This window comes from Antedon mediterranea, chromosome 5 (genome assembly GCF_964355755.1).
Source record: "Antedon mediterranea chromosome 5, ecAntMedi1.1, whole genome shotgun sequence".
NCBI classification, from domain to species: domain Eukaryota; kingdom Metazoa; phylum Echinodermata; class Crinoidea; order Comatulida; family Antedonidae; genus Antedon; species Antedon mediterranea.
Genome location: NC_092674.1, coordinates 8,177,146 through 8,200,199, shown reverse-complemented (window position 1 = coordinate 8,200,199; position 23,054 = coordinate 8,177,146). Strand labels below are relative to the sequence as shown.

Sequence of the window (23,054 nt, the reverse complement as noted above, 5' to 3'; positions counted from 1 at the left end):
TTAAATGACCTATTATGATTGTACACATCTGACATCCTATAAATTTTATGTAAAGGTTTAATATTTCAGTTGATTGGTATTAACAGGTAAACTATTCAATTAGTACGTCAGATCGTTTAAATATCACAACATTAGTAAAAGAGATTGATAGTTTTGGTTCTTTTCATATGAATAAATACTGTCAGGGCTCAAAATTTACCTTGGCAAACTAACAATTTGCTAGTTGATTTTTCTTACTAGTTGAACATTTCATAAAGCTAATAATAAATATAGGGGACGATCCCAGAGGGGTCAGCATAGCTGGAAAGTTAACCAGTCTATATCGTGCCTGCTTACCTGGATAAACCCGACATAAGCCCACCACCATTTCTGGTTTGTGTAATTTCTATGCATGTGGCAATTATCTACGTAACTTTCTGGCGCATTAATTTTGGTGGGTGTGGCTAGGAGGGTCATTGAAGGCTTGTTCTGCCAATTTCTGTAAAATCAACATTTTGTAGAATTCATTCATTTAATGTGCTTACAAGTTGAGTTGACCATTTCCTAGTTAGTTTTTTTGTTACAATTAGCAAAGGTTTTCTAGTGGATATTAAAAAAATAAATTTCTAGCCCTTTCTGTCTTTAAAAGTTTCAGCAAGTCCCTAAGGTTCTGTATACACACATTACACTTTTTTTGTCACATTAAGTTTGATAGTGTAGACAGAGCTTTATTTCTACAAATAATAATAATATTAATGGGATTTTTATAGTGTAACATGATTTGTTTGGCATTCTGTTATTATTAAGGAATGAGTCTACCTTATCTTACTCATTAAAAATTGATTTTTTATTAGATTTTTACTATTATTTTTCATGATAGATATATTCAGACTTCACATAAAACATAACCTAAGGAGACTATAAATAAAGTAGATGTATTTAAGTTACTGTTATTAGAGGAAGATGGTGAAGAGTGATGAATATCCCGTAAGAGGTTTGTGATAATATAACCTATCTAGGTCTTTTGGAATGTGTCGATAATATCGCAATAATATGCCTCGGCTAATGTAAATATCACTGTCCATATTTTTATACCCTTTTTCTAATGATAGAATACACTTTAAACATATTTTAAATTCTCCATTTACAGCAATAGTCTTTCATGCTCCAGTAGTTACTAAGTTAGTCAGGATTGATGAGAGAAGATGGATTGTGAAGACTAGAAAATAAATGCTAGCTCTTGCAATCAAATGAATTATGGACATGTAAGAATATTCCAAGCGAAACTAACAACTCGTTTATTTTCTTTATGTCACATTTTTCTTGTGAACCCTCGTTTATCTTATCAAAGTCAAAGAATATTTCTAAGTAATAAGAAATAAGGAGAATTTATGCTTCCAGTTGAAGACCTTAAGCTCTGTCCACACTATAACTTTATGTGACAAAAAAATGTGATGCGCCCATGTTTGAGCATATCACTACCATATTTAGGCATATCACTACATCACTACCATATTTGGGAATATCACTACCATATTTGAGCATATCACTACCATATTTGAGCATATCACCACCATATTTGAGCATATCACCACCTTTTGACACATCACACTTTTTCTTTAGATAATTTCTTTCCAAAGCGTGATGCAGTTATGAACTTACTGTATACTTTATAGAAGCCTACAAAATGTTGTTTTCTAAAAACTAAAATTGTGTCAACTTTGGGATGGATATACAGTACTGTGTATTACTAACTGAAATGGTTACTGTATATATTTTTCATGAAAATAAAAAAATTATAATAGAACCCCTATTAAGGAGACACTGGTTGACTATGTAGGCCTACTACAAACAAGTACCAAATTGTTAGCCCTTTTAAAAAATGAAATTTCATGTTTCTAAACTGTGCCAAGGTGAAATGATTCATTTTATAGATATAGTACCTGCTTTTTTTAAAAAGCAAACTACTTTTAAATGTTGTAATTCAAAAAAATAATATTAAATTACATAGCTTGACAATGAACTAGATAAGATGGATTAATAATTGATTACCAAATGTGTTGATATTGGCACTATGCAGTAACATTCATTAAAATAACATCAAGCAAAGAACTACAGGTACATCTACTTGTCAAACGCTTTTTCAAAATCCATAGGAATTATCGTTGACTTTAAATAATGAATTTCTTGTTTTGTGACATCTTAGTTAGCCAGGATAGTTTCCATGGTAACTCCGGTTTAGATAACGACAGATTTGTCAAATTCTCTGAAGATATAGAATGAGAATTAAGTATAAACTATAAATATAGTATAAATTCATGAACTTTTGAATTAATAATAATAACAATTTTTTTTATTTATGTTTAGTTTTTCTTTTGTGAATAAACTTTCATTTTCATTGTGTGAAAGTATTGGCATGGCAGGTACAAAATTGGCTATTTAAATGACATTATTCAATTTTGTATGAACTAACTTAAAAACAAAATTTTGTGATGTGACAGGTCTATTGTACGTCTGTTACAAGTAGTTTTCAAATTTACTAAAAATATATTTGAAATATAAAAGAAATGAAAAGTGTTTATAGTACTGCATTCAGGAATATGCAAAATTTTACATGTGGTTTACATTACACAAACACTTTTTATAAATTAGAATGTGACTTGGTTAAGATTGTTCCCCCAAACATAAAAATATAAATCCAACATTGTAAAGGTCATTTTGCAATTTGAATAGTTATTCATTTCGGCATAGAAAAAATAAAACCAACAGAAATAATGATTTTCAGTAGTTTTTTTTTCAATCCAATTTTTTATCAAAGTGAATTGTTACATGTTTATGTGACATAAAAAATTTGACATGACAATATAACTTTAAAAATTAAACTATATTCCTATGTACAGTATGGTATCCGTTTTGTTTTTGCCAGGCTCAATTTACATCGAATCTTGTGAGGGAAATAAACAGTATCTCCGTGGATTTTTCATTTTTATTTCAATGCCCCATGCATCATTTTGCAGGCTAGGTAATTACAGTGATGGAGTTCTATTTTATGTCTTTGTTTAGTATAGCCTAGAGTGATTTCACTGTTAATAGTATTGTGAATAGCTGTTTTTTTTTTTCTTTTTGGTTCAGTCAGATTCTGTGTTTATCATCAGCCGATTTCTTTATTGATTTGATTTCCTTCGAGCTAAAAAATGTGTTTAGTAAAGTGAATTTAGAAAATCTAATTTATCTTTGTAGTGACTTTTCTGTGATTGATAAATTCTCTATCATAAATTACTTTGTATTATCATAGATTTACAGTACTAAATACATTGTATTTTAGATTTATTGTAATGTACTATTTCTTCATCTGGTTTTAGGGTCTTTCACACCTTCCGGCACGGTTCCGATCCGGATGAATCGAACATCAATGTTTCGTTTTCACAACGCTCCACATGGCTATGCGCCAATCGATATGCTCGTAGCCACGTGAAAACGAAACCGTGATGTTCGATTGGATTTGTTGGCGCCGGACCGGAATCATGCCGGAACAGTGTGTGAAAGACCATTTAGACAACACCATTATGAAAATTCTGGCGCCAACATTAAAAAAAATAATAGTCCTACATAATTTGGCAATTCATACCATGCTACTGTAGTTGTTTCTTAATTCTTCATATTTTGTTTGTTTTAGTTATAGTAGGACCACTACTGTAGTATTATGGGTACACCTGTGGGTCCCAACTAAGTGTCCTGCGTGGTCGTTAGTGTTCAAACATATATAATATGTTCATCATTCATTTTTTGGGAAAGTGCCCCCTGAATAGGTGTGTCTCAAAGGTCGGAAGGGTAGAATTAAGATTTCAATGTTTCACCCTCCTAATTAAGGTCTAATAATAATAATTTATTGTTTTCTCTTTTGCAACAGAGCCACAATTCTTTACAGATGTGCAAAAAACAAAAAGTACATAAAAGTGGTTTAAAAAAACATAAAATAGTGGAAACAAGTTATGAAATTATAAGCAAGGAAAAATAATTTAAAAAAAGTTGTGTAGGTGCTGCAATATTAATAATCACAGTAGTATATTATTTTGAAACCATTGTAAATTCATCTTTGAAATTAAATTCAGATCGACACATCATGTTAAAATTAATCTAATATATTAGTGTTTTCATTTATGTATTATTATTTCCAATAAATTAATTATGAAATTGACTAAATTAAGCTCTGTGTTGACGGCAGGGCTTTAATAGACAGAAGTATGAATAATCTTTAATGAAATGTAGAGGGCTCACTTCACTTTTGTCAGTATATCACAGCATATTTATTTTGTTTTTTTATAGATATTCAAGAATTTTACCAAGCAACGTTAATGGACGTTGAGAAATCATTGCTGCAGAAAATACAAGAAACAAATCAAGTAGCAGATAGGTTTGAGAATCAACAGCAAATGACACCAACAATCACAAAAAACAATGTAAGTTGTCTTGTGAAGTAATTTGTTTAATAGTCTACACTATCAAACTAGTTTGACAAAAAAAGCGTTATGTGCCCAAATATGGTAGTGATATGACATCATCATGTCCATATATGGGCACATCACATTTTTTTTTTTCACATCAAGTTTGATAGTGTAGACAGAGCTTTAGATATTGTTCATTGGTAAATGAAGAAGTCTTGGGTAGCTCCCAACAAAGATAACACATATTAAAGCATCATTCTTGGAAACTTGCTAATGCAACACAAAATACTTCCTGACTACCAGGTAGTGTAGAACCGCGCCTACGCCCCTTATTTTAAGAGGACACATTCCCATGAAATGAACGAGGTGACATATGTTTTTAACATTATGGCCAACCATTATTTAGGGTACATTCAGTACATTCTTTTAAAGAGGGACACTTCCATTAGATGAACAAGGAGAAACATGATTTATTATAGTCCCAAAGCTGTCCGATTAATTATGAATTTCTATGAGAGAAGCTTTAACTATGTTATAAAGATCCAGCCTTCAAGGATAATTGCAGATAAAGAAAAATGAAATATTACCTGGTAGAAGTGTACGGTAAGGAAATTTATAAAAAAAATCTGAGATTATTGATGATATTCATACTAAGTATAATTGTATGACACTGACAGAAGTTGTAATAACCAAAATCATCTGTCTGCCGCCCTCTATATGTTCTATTTCAATGAGAGGAGTAGAAAATTTTCTCATTATAATGATAGGAAATTGTGTGTAGTTAAAGGTGCTAATTTCATTAATTGGTTTAATATAATATAACATTTATTGAAATATTCTATTTTACACACCATTGGAAATCATTTAAAATGTTGTGTGGAGAAAACATTTAGTGGTCTGTGAAATTAATTTTTCAGGGTTTATTTAATTCATTTAGTGACTTTTCACTGTACAGTATGTACACTACAGTATTGTCATAATATATAACAAGAACACATACAAAACACATACATACATGTTTACTGTAAATAGGCCTATTGTTCAATCATTTTTTTCTCTAACTTTTATTTTATTTACTCTGGACGCACCTTCATTAAAGTGGAGCTCCACCCAGAAAATTACTATTTCTCATACATTTCAACTATTATTTAAAAATATCATCCCTTATACTTCATATTTTTTCGAAATTTTTTTCAATGAGTACGATTTTCTTGAAAATCACTCCTTTTTGCGTTTTGGGGGGATACCTTGTAATTTCCTATTCTTTTACATGCAAAAGGGGGGTATATTTGAATAATCCTAAAAAATTCATTTCTTCACCAAAAAAAAAATGTAAAATGTATATTTATGTAATTTTTCCAGATCTTTCTATTTCTGGTATTTTTATCACGTATACATTGCGCAATTTTGCGTAAATAGACACTTTCCCCCGTTCGGGTCCAATTGGGTTTTTTATTTTGCTAGGGAGTACGATCACGTGACATTTTTCACAATCACATTACTGCAGCTGGCGATCTGTTATTTTGTCGCGATGTTATTTTTGACGGGCGAAAAGTATATTAAAACATTCTGAATAATATGACCCTATTATGTTTCACAGTGTAATAATGTGATTATGAGGATATTACTAAAATGTCAAATTTAACGAGATTTGAGAAAGACGTGGCTATATATTCAATATTTTATATTGACACTGTTGATTCGTCTATTTGTTTTTTAAATATTTTTATATAGTTTATTTTATATCATTGTTGTTACTTTGGGAGTACGGAACCTGAACTCTTGTTATAGTGATTAGGTTCACTTTTAGGTTCCTGCCTACTCCCTCAGTTTCTGTGTTTTGTTTGTTTGTAACTGGTTTTTGGCAATAAATAATAATAATAATAATAAAGCTAGGCCTAGGTCTACTACTACTAGAGTGTAGGTATGTACCGTTGCTGCTTGGCCTATAGCTAGGCTAGGCTGACAGCAGTGAAGTTTGTTTTGCTGGCACCCGACCTTGGCCTACCCATGGGCCATGATAGGGTGCCTGAATAGTTGATTTTCAGTCAGGTCTAAGCTTGCACATCGCTTTACTACTCTGGTTCTGTATCAGATTTTGTGTTTCACAATTCTTAATGTGCGAGAAAACCCAGGAACGATAAATGGGGCGAAACGACCATGCCTACGAATACATAGGCCTCTAGACAAAAATTCAAGGCTAGCTTGGCTGAGCAGACGGCTTAGCTAGGCCTAGCCCTAGCTTAAAGTTAAAAGCAATCTGATAAGATTATTATGCTGTTGTTGTACTAGTGAAAATCATGAGGTTACATGTAAATTATACTGACATTCTTATCGGAAATATTACTTTGGCCTAAACAAATCGTATTAATTGTGTGTATAAAATTTATTCCCTATTTTTCGACACATAATTTACCAAAGGGGAGACATTTCATCAATGCGTTGAACCGGCGACTAAAACGCGTCAGTCGCTAAGTGTAACGCGTTTCGCGACGTATTGTAAACTAATAACCCCTAAGTTACTGAAAAACTGTAATTTGTTAAAAAACACTATTTTCTGACCGATTTTTTAGAAATGAGTTTTTGGAAAATATTTCCGTATTTTTCCTGTTTTTTTTTATGTAATCACTTTCAATTAAACATACTTAAACATAATATAAGCTGAGAAAGTCTGAGTGTAGCTCCACTTTAAAGAGGTGTGCCACTTTTTCAAAAGCTTATCTTCCAAATAAATTATTATTAAATTATTATTACATGAACAGAACAAAAACAAAATGTAAATATATAAAAAAGGAAATAAAATGCCTAAAACAACCTAAATCATAATAAAGATTCCATGTGTACAAGAAACGCGTCGTGGATGAATTTGGTTGAAGGCAACTTTAAGAAATTGCAGCCAGTGTTCGGACTGGACATTTCTTGGTCAATATAACTGGTGGTGAGTTAATTTGACCAAATTAAATTCAGTTTGATCAAGGCTTTAGTATGAATTTCACAGTACAATATAAATCTTGTATGAAGAGCCTATGCAAGAAAGACAAGATGAAGTCAAGCTTGCTGATGATGATGACAAAAATACTTTAAAATTAATGCATGGAATATCCATAGATATTGGCACTTAGTTAATGAAAGTTGTCGGTAAGAGTGAATTCACAATTTTGCTTCAGGGTACAGAATGCAACGTTGACCATCCATCCTGACGTCTATGGGTCGATGGTCATGAATATTAATGAGCGTTTGCCAAACAAGGTTTTAAATTATGTTGGAGAAATAAGGGGAGAGGTGTGTGAGGGAATGGATTTTTCAGGAATGGATATTCATCATTATTCATATCAACACTATACTGTAGAAACTGATTAAAAAAATAGATAAAAAAAAAACGGGTTAATTTCATTTTATCTTATTCATAAGTTTTCTCCATAATAGCTAACTAGGTATTATTTTTATACAGTAAAACCTACTTTGGAAAATCAGATTCTCATTGTGAATTGAAGGAAGGGAATGGGATGTTTTAACACTAAGACCAACTTCCATTAAGGGGACATTTTGTTAGGTCCCGATGGTGTCTAGTGGACTTTCCTGTTACTATTATTATTTGGTTACCGTATATTTCGGTGTATAAGTCGCACTTTTGACACGCAAATTTGACCTCAAAGTTAAGGGTGCGTCTTATACACCGAACATTATGCCTCACACCACACAGATTGTAGCTTACATATCGTCACCTCGTTGGCTAGGCCTAGGCTAGCTACAGTGTACTAACGTAACGGCAACCTGCTTCTGCCTAGTTTTCAAGGCATTTTAGCGTGATGTTATACTAAATATGATGAAAAGATTTGTTCATTATGGAGCTGTTTTAGGCGCTCCGATAAAATTTCATTTGTAAACATTTACGATTGGAATAGGCCTAGCCTACTAGGCCTAGTATTTATTTATAGTTATACGCACAATCGCCGACCGCCATACCCCCAGCGCAAGCCCTTCTTGGCGGCCACATAGTCTATGGTATTCGACTAGTATATTCTCCAGTTGATTATACCATGGACCTAGCGTATACACTTCTCGGATACATAGATACTAATCGAATACGATTGTCCATGAAAACGTGCACCCTCTCGAAATAATTGAGCGAGGCTAGCCCACACACGTGCGTGTTACACACACGGTCATGCACTCGATGTTGCGGCAAAACTCATGAATAACAAGTTAGAAAGAACTTATTGAGGCTGGGCGCGGCCGAGCCTAGGTAAGAAAAACCCTAAATAAAGGACTCCGTTGTAGATATAACAAAATATTATTACAATAATATTGATTACAATTTAAAAAAAACATTGTTTTGATGAAATATAAAGTGCGTCTTATACATCGACGATATAAAAAATACCGATATTTTACTCTCAGTTAGGGGGTGCGTCTTATACACAGGTGCGACTTATACACCGAAATATACGGTATTTAATAATAAAGTAATTGAAAATTGTTAAAAATACCTGCAGAGTGATTAGAGTCAATGTGATACACTACAGTTTAATTGTTAAAAAACTTTCACAGACATCCTTAACTAGATAATTAATCAGTTTTTTATGGCTGTCCGTTTCGGTGACAGTTAATAGCAAACAAACAATTTTTTTTTGCCTCATAAATGATTAAACAGAATACAAATTTAACACCTACACATAAGCTGGATAATTTTCACATTAACATCAAAAAGATAATGAGTTTTGACTTTGATTATTTTTAGAACAATAATCACACATTTTTATTTGAAAGGTTTAATGATTTTTATTAGGAGATACTACGTAATTGTAATTTGATTTTTATTTTAAAATTATGATTGTAATTGTTAATACATTTTTGTTTTACCGTATATTTCGGTGTATAAGTCGCACTTTTGACACGCAAATTTGACCTCTAAATTAAGGGTGCGTCTTATACACCGAACATAAATGCCTCACCACACAGATTGTACATAGGCCTAGGCTATCGTCACCTCGTTTGCTAGGCCTGAGTAGGCTAGGCCTAGCTACAGTAACTAACTAACGTAACGGCAACCTGCTTCTGCCTAGTTTTCAAGTAATTTTAGCATGATGTTATACTAAATATGATGAAAAGATTTGTTCATTATGGCGCTCCGATAAAATTTCATTTGTAAACGTTTATGTACGATTGGAATAGTATTTATTTATACAGTAGTTATACGCACGATCGCCGTACCCCAAGCGCAAGCCCTTCTTTTGGTGGCCACATGGTGTACGGTATTCGACTAGTATATTCTCCAGGTGATTATAGCCGTATCCGGATATTCACCCCCTGGACATTTACCCCCCGGACAACTACCCCCCCGGACAACCACCACCTGGACCACTACCCCCTTAGGACAACTACCCCTTTAGGACAACTACCCCCCGGACAAATACCCTCCGGACAACTACCCCCTTAGGACAACAACCCCCTTAGGACAACTACCCCCTGGACAACTACCCCCCGGACAATTACCCCCTAGGAACAATTAACCCCCGGACAATTACCCCCCGGACAATTACCCCCCGGACAATTACCACCCAGAAAACTATCCCTTTAGAACACCCTAACCACCCAGACCATTCAACAACCTGACTCTGCAACTATTAATTAATAACTATATTTTAATTCGTTACTTTGACGAATTACTATTCATTATTGTAAACAAAAGTAAAAGATTGAACATAAATATAGCCTGGTGGTATAAACTGAAGATTGTCACACATGATCATAGGATAGTCGAACGTATTATATAGTACTCCATGTATTTACTGTAAAGACTGGGTTCGCTAATAATAATAATAATTTTTGCGTCAGGACAATGCTTCGATAACCACTGGTCTTAAAAGAATTAATTTTTGTCTCAAATTTGTCATATATGTATTTTTGTACACTTGAAGAATAATATCACTTTTGATATTTGACCTCAATGTTCACTCACCGAATAAACGTCGATCTTTAAATAAATTCCCCTCAAATAAACGGTGACCATGTCACTCCTATGAAACATCATATGGAATAATCGGCATCTATTTCCATTAGATTATACCCCCTCCCATTGAATAAACAACTTTCTTCCAATAAATGTCCACCTAAAAACCACCTAAACAATAAACAGCCCAGGCCCTTTTTTCAATAAATACGGTACTTTAAATCTAGCACATCTAGGGTCTAGCGTGCTGTTAAACAGAATAATCGGTTAAAAACGGGTGTTTCGAAACTAGAGACCCGAGACCAGAGACCAGAGACCCGAGACCCAATACGAAAAGGGAGACCTAAATATACGAAAAGGGAGACCCACGTACGAAAAGGGAGACCCCACTATACGAAAAGGGAGACCCCACTATACGAAAAGGGAGACCCTAATATACGAAAAGGGAGACCTAAATATACGAAAAGGGAGACCAAATATACGAAAAGGGAGACCAAAATATACGAAATGGGAAATCTAAATATACGAAAAGGGAGACTCACTATAAGAAAAGGGAGACCCCACTATACGAAAAGAGAGACCACACTATACGAAAAGGGAGACCCTAATATACGAAAAGGGAGACCCAAATATAGGTCTCCCTTTTCGTATTGGGTCTCGTGTCAGGTCTCTGGTCTCGGGTCTCTAGTTTCGAAACACCCGTTAAAAACAGATGATTTCATTTTTACAGAAACCGTCCTATATTTTTGTCTACTTTTGGATTGGGGGGGGGGGTAGTTTACCGGGGGGTAGTTGACCGGGGGGTAGTTATCCTAAGGGGGTAGTTGTCCTAAGGGGGTGGTTGTCCGGGGGGTAGTTGTCCGGGGGGTTGTTATCCTAAGGGGGTAGTTGTCCTAAGGGGGTAGTTGTCCGGGGGGTAGTTGTCCGGGGGGTAGTTGTCCTAAGGGGGTAGTTGTCCTAAGGGGGTAGTTGTCCGGGTGGTAAACATCCGGGGGTAACTGTCTAGGGGGTAGGTGTCCTAGAACCGATTATAGCATGGACCTAGCGTACACACTTCTCGGATACATAGATACTAATCGAATACGATTGTCCGTGAAAACGTGCGCCCTCTCGAAATGATCGAGCGAGGCTAGCCCACACACGTGCGTGTTACACACACGGTCATGCACTCGATGTTGCGGCGAAACTCATGAATAACAAGTTAGAAAGAACTTATTGAGGCTGGGCGCGGCCGAGCCTAGGTAAGAAAAAACCTAAATAAAGGACGCCGTTGTAGATATAACAAAATATATTATTACAATAATATTGATTAAAATTTTAAAAAATGATGTTTTGGTGAAATATAAGGTGCGTCTTATACATCGACGATATAAAAAATACCGATATTTTACTCTCAGTTGGGGGTGCGTCTTATACACAGGTGCGACTTATACACCGAAATATACGGTAATCATTTACAAACTATTTCTTTCGTGGTCTGTGTACTGTGCTATTCCAGTTATCTCTTTATGGAGAATATACCATTGTTGGATTGTTTGTTAGTATTTATTTATACTGGGTGACCTCTTCAGTTGCAGACTGGTCTCCCAGAGGGACCATTTATTAGTACTGTACTAAACACTAGGGTAACCCCCTACTCATCTTGAAAGATGTGCTACTGCTAGGTTCTTTAAAGTGCACATAAGCTATACAGTATATACACAGTACCTACGGTTTATAGTCCTTTTCCGAGAAGACTCGTTCTACCACCAGAACTATGGAGCAAGTGAGCCTCGAACCCTTGCTGATGTTGTGGCTACGTAATTACGGTTCCACTGTCTTAACCGCTCGGCCACTTACTCGCTTTAGGTACTCATTATCTAGATACTGTAAGTCACTTGCCTACCAAGTACCAACACCACTGTAACATTATTAAATAAGTGTAGCATCAATAATATGATATTCAAATTTAATTATTATTAATAAAATTTAATATTTAATAATAATAATAATTTAATATATGAAAAATAGTGAAAGTTCAATAATTATTAACACTTTCTCATGATAACTTACAAGTTTCATATAAAATTGTATGAATCATGTGTTACCATAGTTACTGCTTCAGCCATAATGATATGACTCTATTTTAGTTGATTTGAATTTTATTGGCAGTTATTATTATTTAACAATTTAAGTATCCACTCAAGATTTTATGTAACATTTTAATTTTCCAAATAAGAATATTGGTTACCTAGGAGATTATAACGTGGATTTTTATAATTTCCTAAAAAGATTTAAATTTTATTAATATTTTTGAAAAATCAGTTACTGTGTAGACCGCAATTCACAACCGTTTTTATTGGCATAAAAAGAAACGGTCAACAAATAATATGAACAAATTTACGATATTTTTATATTAATTATTATTATGGTTTGAATTGAATTACCTTGCTTTTTTAAAACATATTACATTAAAATTCAAATTTATTGGTCAAATTCATATAAAAATAAATCAGAAACTTTTTAGAGTTTAAAATACATAAATATGTAAAAAAAATGGTACGAAATATTTAAAGTAATGAAAAAATAGTTAATTATTTTACAATGAAAAATTTTGCAAAAATAAATTTATTTAATATTTTAATTTTTATATAATAAATGATCCAGGTGTTGTCTCCATGAGAGGCAAGTTACTGTATATTGTTTATTATAATAGATTGAGAGAAAAGCGTATTCTTTATAAAAAGGGTGGTCAGTTGGTGGTGGTCAGTTCGTTGTGGTCAATTGGTGGTGGTCAGTCAGGTGGTCAAGAATATTTATATTAGTGCTATTATCGACAGCTGAATGTCATTTTATATTTTGTTTCTTCTGTATACTGCCAAACTTTTACCACATTTGAAGTATTTTATTTTTTTAAATAGATTTGACCTTTTTAATATTCTTGCACTAAAATTATTCATTTTACAGTGACATTTACATTTATACTTATTTGAAGGTCAGAGTTTTAGTTACCATTTTCATTTCATGTAGGGTGCCAAACATTGCAGGGAATGGAGTTGGAGTTAATGAAAAATGTTTAGAAAAACATGCTAAGCCAAGAATCACCGAAATTCTCATGAATTAATGTTAATCGTGTTCAATATATGTTATCGATTTTATGTTCAGTTGGGTTCTCGGGTATCGGATGATTGAAGGGCTCCCTCTGGGAACCGTCTACAAAATTCATGTTTCATTCATTACTGCCGATATGTCCAATATTTAGAACACAATGTAGAACATTGATGAGTGTAATATTGATTACTAGCCTGCGGAGAGTGAATTTTTAAAAAGCAATTCATTTTAATGAATATGACTGTTATTAGTGCAATGCTTGTTTCTCATTTTAGATTTACAGTGCAATCAATATTCAAGGATGTATTGTAGCTATTTGTGGTGTATGTGAAAATATGATTTGCATTTGATTTGATTTAAATTTATTTGGAAAATCAATATAAACAATACATAAGTTTAAATATTAAATACTGACAATACAATTTAAACTTGATTTATTACAATTTATTACGGTACCCACAGTATGAGTTTCATTGTAAATAAATTCATAGAAAATTTCATTCAATTTTTACTGACACATTTAAGGTGATCCCTGAATACAATCATTCTAAAAATCGAGGTGATCCCTAAGTGATTGCAGCATCATCATTATCATCATCTGTAGAATCATTGTTATTGGGCGAAGTACTGGTTTATAGGCTATTTCATAGGATTACAGTAATCATATAAATTGTTATTACTTCAACGCAAATTTTACACGATAAGTCTTCGTGAAAGAGCATGACATATTAAAAAAAAAACAACCTAAAAGTTGTAGAAAAAAGGCTAAAAGGCGGGGTTTGGCAATTATTTTAAACCAAAACAGTAAAAGAAAATTTAAATTTTACAAATTGACAATGACATAGTGTGTATAAGTAGTATTATATAACACCTATATAAATTCCTGTCATTTGATTGGACGAATGTGGGTCACATGGCGTGCAATAGTACGCACTATTCAACGATCGTTAAATAGTACTTTTTGAAACATTTTTGTGTACGAAAAAAAAACGTCTAGATGTTATATAAAACAAATAATGAATGTTTTGTATTCGTGTAATGGTACAAATAATGGCACTTGGTGAATGATGAAAGGTTATATCAACTCGGCTTTGCCTCGTTGATATAACCTTTCATCATTCACCTCGTGCCATTATTTGTACCATTGCACTCATAAACATTCATTATTTGTATACTAGTACACTACACACAATTCAGTAACATTTTTGTTGGTTCGATTGGGTGTGCTATGTTTTTTTTTTGTTTTGCGGGGTTTAGAAATACCCAAAAATGAATGACATAAATAAAAAATCACATTCCAAAGATTTGTTCTAAATTTAATTAAATTATTTTTTCAGATGGATCAAGATGAAATAAAAAATACATTATCAATTTTTTTAAAGAATCAGTTAAAACGAAAACAAATTTTATATTATATATTGATTATTCTTATGATTTTTTTGCTACTATACTGTATTTATAAATATTCAGATTCTGGATGTATTTTGATTTAATAGATCTTTATGAATAATTCAGAATTATTTATAAAGCAATTGATTGTACATGCTCCACCTGAGTGGACACTGTATGTAGACTTTGTCCACACAGCAATGACTAATGTTGATGACCACATTGTATGCAAACCTGTCTGTCCCCATCTTTTAATCCTCAAAACTGGGTGCAATTTGCAATTTGACTTGTATACCCTCTGGTATAATCCCATCCACCTAGAACACAAAATTGGGCCGACTTTGTGAGGTTGGACTGACTATACCCGGGGAAACCCTGGTTCAGGATAAAAAATGCATTTTTTTGTAAAAACTCATCTGAATTGGCTAGAGAGATGGCTACATCCAGACCAAGAGGCTTGCTTTTTGTTAAACATAAAATAAGGGGGAGGGGGAAGAGGCGGGATTAAACCTGAAGTTGGATTATACCCAAGGATATACAGTAACAGAAAATAACCTATTAAATATGAGCATATTTTGAAGATGAATAGCCTACAGTACACTATCCACAAATACTATTATTATTGTATAAATTTATAAATTAATCTGATGGCTAATTAATTTCACATTTATTATAATTTAACGATAAAAATAAACAATTATAATATTATAAAAATAGAAGATTTTAACCAATTTATAAAATTATCCAAGAGATTAAATTAAGCCTCTTCCTTTGATTAAAATCCTTTCCACTTTGACTAATTAGTGTCTTGATCAGACTTCGACATCATCAAACGCAATTGATTCCATTGTTATACTGCCACAATAATAACCATTGCTTAATTATCATTGGCGAGCAAGCCTGCATACACGAGTGATTATTATTGTTATACGTTGTTCATATCGGAAGCTTGGCCGGCACTACACAGTCATTCTGATACCATCTGATTCAATAATGCTGACAGGTGACTGAGCATATCCCTTTTAGCGAAGTTGTACTGAGTAAAAGTGTGATGATATTTCTATTGTTGAGAGGAACTGTCATAGAATCAATAAATAATATCATCTAGGACGAGTGTGCTGCTACCGCGGTGGCTGCTTTCAAGATGGCTGGCTTAAGAGTACGCTGGTTTAAAAATAATAAGTACCACCATCCACCAGAACAGGACGAAGTGGAGGTATGAAATTATATTAATAATAATTACATGCATAAAACAAAATTGTTTATTTATACAGTATTGCAGTTTTTAGATATAATATGAACTCACAAATATATTTATCAATGCATTTATTGATTAGCTTTTAACAATAGGTGCGTTGTTATTTGTAGGTAATATTATATTAAACATGCATACTACTGTACTACTATGGTATGGTAGTGTAGTCTAGTCTAGTAGAAATGGGTAATTTGTATCCTGTGTTGTGTTTGCATGGTTGAATTGGAAATTTATACAAGAGTATTGATATATTATTTTTATCTACCGAAAATTGTATTTTACATTAGGTTTGAAATGTGTATATAGGGTTTAATTTGTGGGTATGTATAGTGTTAGAAGTACAGAGACAAGGATACTGTGGATTTATCTGTATGATAATATGCAGTTAATATATTGTTTATTATTATACTGCACCATTTCATGTCCCACGCATCTGGCATGAGGTTCAAGCTTTTTAACTTTATACCCTCAAATCACGTTATCCAGTTCAAACAAAATTTCAGAAGTGGTCCACATCTTTACAAGTACGTTCATATGTGCTTGCATATACTTTATCCAGTATTTGGCGGTTTTATGGGCACGTTTTTATACAGTTTAGCGTATTTCTTTAGGTGCACACACGTAATAATATAGAGTACATAAACTGTCTATTTGATTCATGTACATAAATTGTATGTAGGTCTTTGTCTCAGTACATACAACTATAGTATAATATTAGTGCACACATTTTCTTATTCTGACTTGTGATTTATGTGTACAGATATCTATGCAATTCAGTCATTGTGTGTTTGATAGCTGGGTAGTCTTAATGCATATTATTGTACATTGCATACATTTACATGCATCACTACTGGATACTAACGAGTGCAGAATATAATTGTAATGTAATGCATTTATATGTTTCCACGACTACTCGTTAAATGCAGATGATTGTTGAATAATTAATTGCTTACAAAAAAACAGAATACAAAGTTATACTTGTGTTTTAATTACAATTTATTACAAATTACAAAAATTGACCGTTTCTTGAAGTTTAATAAATAGTGTATGAATAATAACTGAAATGACGTTATCAAAATAAATGTTGAAAACCCATAATTTATTGTATTTTGGAATGCCATTAATAACTGGTTACAGTATAATCAAGGAAGAAGAATACAGTACTGTAGGTAACAGGGTTGTTGACAGTTCACAATTAAACTGCTTTACAGAAATGTGAAAAGGGACCATGTCCCTCATCCCACCCACACTTTAAAATAATGTATTGTAGTTGGGAAGGAGGACAGTGGTTATCATGTAAACTTTACCTGTTTGACATTTGATGATGTAAACACACACGTTCAGATACTTTTTTATTTTATGATTCACCATAACTCTGTTATTAAAAGTAACAATAATGTAACATTAATGCGTTCTTATGTAATTTATATTGAACTAAAACAATTTTTTTGTCATTTAATTCCAAGCAATAAGCACACTACCTATGAAAACTTTTAAAATGTCCTCAATTGATGTATGATAACAAATCACCTTGGAATATTCGATTGATTTATGAATAACATTCTTTTTGAATACATTTGTTTTAATATACAGTATGTTGTCAATAATACGTAAATGGCAAAAATGTTTACTTTTTTCTGGAAACTACAGTACCGTCCAAATTTTGATCTACCCTAGTTCAACACTAATTCTTTAGATTTAATTTTGTTCAATTCAATTGTTCTACCATTTTCAATAATTCCTCTCTTATACCTGTGAGTCAAGAATAATTATTCATTTTTTTAAATTCAATTTGTTTATTTCAATTATTCTGCCATATTCTAAATGAACAAACAATTTATTTATTTATTTATTCTTTCTTTTGACTGGATTGCATTTTCAGTAACGCAGTACTGCTTTCCAAAATGGTCCAGTTATAAGTTTAAAAGTAAATAAAACAGGTTGTACTGTAGCTCAGCGATGTCAAATTCAGTGTCCGTTAAATGTCAACACGCTGATTTTGGCCAGTAAAAACAAATAATTTCTGTACTCTGCTGATTTGCTTTTGAAAACCGGTCGGAGAACTTATCCTTGCAACTGTAATGTCTCGCAGCTATTAGATGCATTTCGAGAGTGATGATTATCAAAGGTTATACGACTCTTTTGGATGAGTTTTTTGAACTTTAATTCCTTCACCCGATAATCTTGTGACGATCTTTGGGGATGAATGTCATTTCTTGTTTTTAAATTGGCTCTGTCAAAAGTTTATCTCATAATTAATTTGTAAGCCTATCTTTTATAACCTGTTGAAGCAATGGTTTTAACGTCCCAAAGACTATAAAGTTGATATCTAAGCAGGTAAATCTCGAATGTAAATGTATTACAAGAGCAATTAGGTATTGCAGTAGTTAAACTGTCAGGGACGGATACAGGATTCTTAAAATTGGATAGTGCTAACTTTGTAATATTAATAGTCTGTCAAAAATAGGATCTCTTACTGTCCGAAGTGCATGAAAAAGAAGATGGCATACTATTATACTGTGGAACTATATTATTCTTATCATAATTTTTCAATATAGGAAAATATTAAAGATACTGTATATTTGTCCCCTTAAACAAATAATGAAAAAAAAAATATTTTTGTTGAATATTCCATTTTAATGTCGCATAATAGTTATATTCATTTTGACTAAAACTGGATCAGAAAAAAAAATATTTTTCTGAAAAAAATGTAATTTAAAGCAAAAAATACTTAAATTGCCTGTAAGACAATGGTTTTTGGTTAAAATTACCCGTTTCTTTTGTCTTTTTATAAGTGAAATAATTTGGGTTTTTTTGTTTACAGAAGTGAAAATGAAAACTGCAAAATGGCCTATTTAAAGTCTGTTTTGGGGGGACAATACATCTTACAACTTTTTAAGCAATAGGTCAAAAGTTAAGTTGGTTGCAAGTTGTCACATCAATTTGAATATAGATCGGTTCCAGTCACATGATCAGATCACTATACTACGATTGGCCTATTTCCTCAGGCTTTTATTTGATTGGCTCTTCTTAATCATGTTTTTTTTTGTACCATCAATATTACCATCTGGCTATGTAAAAGCCATACTAGATTAATATTTGTTTTTTCCTATTCATTTTTAAAAATATTGATAATATATTCCTGGTATAACTTTGTGACCTTTGACCTCAACATGACAGAGTCTTTATGGCATGTAGAGTATTTAGTGTAATTCACAGCTGCTTGCTTAAGAAAAGCAAGCAACTTAAAATCTTGGTCATTCCATTTTACATGTAGGGATGTTCTAAGAGTAATCTGATCTTGTTGCTATTTTCTCTTTATAGAATTAATGACATCCCATAAGTGGTTTATTGATTTAGGTTAATGAGTTGTTAGCCTTTAAGATTGTTCACTACTGATTTCAATATTACATACCACTACTAAATATTGGTTGCTCAAAGTTATTTTGTTAGGCTGTTATTTTTAAGGTAACTGTAAAATAAATCTAAATCTTAAAACCATATCTGTAACTTTTAGACTCGTCGTCACAAATAAAAAAAATTTAATAAAAATGTCCTTGAATTTACTACAAAATTACTTATACTGTTTATTTAAAAAAATTATTTTGTTTATTTAATCATATATTGTAATGATAATGTCTTATCAGTCTAAGATTGTGGCTGTGTGTGAACTAGTACAGTGGGATAACCCCCTACTCATCTCAAAAGATGTACTAGGTTCTTTAAAGTGCACATGAGCCAGATGTGTACACTGGACCTACGGTTTATAGTATAGTTTGTATCCATGAAGTCTCGTTCTACCACCAGAACCATGGATCGAGTAAGCCTTGAACCCTTGCCGATATTATATTTACAATAAACTTGAAACTTGAATTATGGCTACGTATTATGGTTCCACTGTCTTAACTGCTTGGCCACGCACTCGCTAAACAATTTCACGATAACTGTCAAAATTATGACAAATTGATTCCTTTGAACAACACTCAAAAGTTGTCTTTAATTTGTGTAATGTTGTTGTAGAGGGCGTGAAAATCAACATCTTTGAATGTGTGTGTAATAACTAATAGGCGTGTTGTATAAACGCTCCCTTAGACTACTATACTATAGTATAGAGTGATCTTCCTTTTTTGCAAGTTTGACAGAAGATATAAAATAGATAGTAAATATTGTTTATGATTATTAAGTTTTTTCAAGCGAATCCATTTTGATGAAGTTAAGGGTGGCTATAAAACTAAGACTATAAAGAAGCTTCAACTGCCGATAGTTAAAGGTAGTGACAATTTTACTGTAGTAGGCTAGATAGAGAGATAGTGAGGCGGCGACGTTCTTGGTAAGTGTTTTTTCCTCTAGAGTGGTTGGAAGATACAACATCCATTATTAAACTGGTGACTGACGGGTTTGTTATGGATTACTTACTTCTGATTAATATGATGTATGATGTGCCTACATGCTTATAGCATTCTTTGCATCTCTGTCCACTGTTGCTATGGTGATACGTTGCGCGTTATACAATAAATTTCTCTGGCCAAATGTATAGTGATGACATGATTAATGTGGTTGAGTAATGGACTTCATATGTGAGTCGGGAAGTCCTATTGCTACAGTAGTTAAAAAAATGATATTGTATCGCATATATTTCTGGATGTTGTACCACAGTACAAGCTGGACAAATAGCTTTGCGAGCTTGTAGGTAAGCTAAGCGTGTTTACCTGGTATTAACGAACAAGGTGACCTGTATGACCTCTAGTTAGGAAAAGGGATCATCTGTGCTTTACCTTTTTTTCCAAACCTTTCTTTATTATTATGCCTTATTATGTGTATTAATTAGTACAGTATAGAAAAGTTCTATGAACATTTTATGTGTTCTAAATCATTATGAATTATAGTATATGATATGATTTGTACCTATTTTCCTATTACATCTAACTACCATAATTGTCACATTGTTAGTACAATCATTGATAATTATGATAGTGTTTCATTCAAGTAAATAATGGTAAATTTATATACCGTATATTTCGGTGTATAAGTCGCACTTTTGACACGCAAATTTGACCTCTAAATTAAGGGTGCGTCTTATACACCGAACATAAATGCCTCACCACACAGATTGTACATAGGCCTAGGCTATCGTCACCTCGTTTGCTAGGCCTGAGTAGGCTAGGCCTAGCTACAGTAACTAACTAACGTAACGGCAACCTGCTTCTGCCTAGTTTTCAAGTAATTTTAGCATGATGTTATACTAAATATGATGAAAAGATTTGTTCATTATGGCGCTCCGATAAAATTTCATTTGTAAACGTTTATGTACGATTGGAATAGTATTTATTTATACAGTAGTTATACGCACGATCGCCGTACCCCAAGCGCAAGCCCTTCTTTTGGTGGCCACATGGTGTACGGTATTCGACTAGTATATTCTCCAGGTGATTATAGCCGTATCCGGATATTCACCCCCTGGACATTTACCCCCCGGACAACTACCCCCCCGGACAACCACCACCTGGACCACTACCCCCTTAGGACAACTACCCCTTTAGGACAACTACCCCCCGGACAAATACCCTCCGGACAACTACCCCCTTAGGACAACAACCCCCTTAGGACAACTACCCCCTGGACAACTACCCCCCGGACAATTACCCCCTAGGAACAATTACCCCCCGGACAATTACCCCCCGGACAATTACCCCCCGGACAATTACCACCCAGAAAACTATCCCTTTAGAACACCCTAACCACCCAGACCATTCAACAACCTGACTCTGCAACTATTAATTAATAACTATATTTTAATTCGTTACTTTGACGAATTACTATTCATTATTGTAAACAAAAGTAAAAGATTGAACATAAATATAGCCTGGTGGTATAAACTGAAGATTGTCACACATGATCATAGGATAGTCGAACGTATTATATAGTACTCCATGTATTTACTGTAAAGACTGGGTTCGCTAATAATAATAATAATTTTTGCGTCAGGACAATGCTTCGATAACCACTGGTCTTAAAAGAATTAATTTTTGTCTCAAATTTGTCATATATGTATTTTTGTACACTTGAAGAATAATATCACTTTTGATATTTGACCTCAATGTTCACTCACCGAATAAACGTCGATCTTTAAATAAATTCCCCTCAAATAAACGGTGACCATGTCACTCCTATGAAACATCATATGGAATAATCGGCATCTATTTCCATTAGATTATACCCCCTCCCATTGAATAAACAACTTTCTTCCAATAAATGTCCACCTAAAAACCACCTAAACAATAAACAGCCCAGGCCCTTTTTTCAATAAATACGGTACTTTAAATCTAGCACATCTAGGGTCTAGCGTGCTGTTAAACAGAATAATCGGTTAAAAACGGGTGTTTCGAAACTAGAGACCCGAGACCAGAGACCAGAGACCCGAGACCCAATACGAAAAGGGAGACCTAAATATACGAAAAGGGAGACCCACGTACGAAAAGGGAGACCCCACTATACGAAAAGGGAGACCCCACTATACGAAAAGGGAGACCCTAATATACGAAAAGGGAGACCTAAATATACGAAAAGGGAGACCAAATATACGAAAAGGGAGACCAAAATATACGAAATGGGAAATCTAAATATACGAAAAGGGAGACTCACTATAAGAAAAGGGAGACCCCACTATACGAAAAGAGAGACCACACTATACGAAAAGGGAGACCCTAATATACGAAAAGGGAGACCCAAATATAGGTCTCCCTTTTCGTATTGGGTCTCGTGTCAGGTCTCTGGTCTCGGGTCTCTAGTTTCGAAACACCCGTTAAAAACAGATGATTTCATTTTTACAGAAACCGTCCTATATTTTTGTCTACTTTTGGATTGGGGGGGGGGGGGTAGTTTACCGGGGGGTAGTTGACCGGGGGGTAGTTATCCTAAGGGGGTAGTTGTCCTAAGGGGGTGG

General features: G+C 33.4%; 1 protein-coding gene across 3 annotated transcripts in view; it reads left to right on the top strand.

Moving 5' to 3' along the window:
* LOC140049588 (disks large homolog 4-like) overlaps positions 1 to 23,054 on the top strand; it is a 130,948-nt gene that overhangs the window by 42,942 nt on the left and 64,952 nt on the right. For 2 of the 3 annotated variants that reach the window (XM_072094519.1, XM_072094518.1), the window contains exon 4: positions 4,306 to 4,439. In XM_072094519.1, coding sequence (XP_071950620.1) covers positions 4,306 to 4,439 — 134 coding nt within the window. Of the gene's footprint in view, positions 1 to 4,305; positions 4,440 to 20,257; positions 20,442 to 23,054 lie in introns of those variants that run through there. The other variant, XM_072094522.1, reaches the window with a different exon arrangement.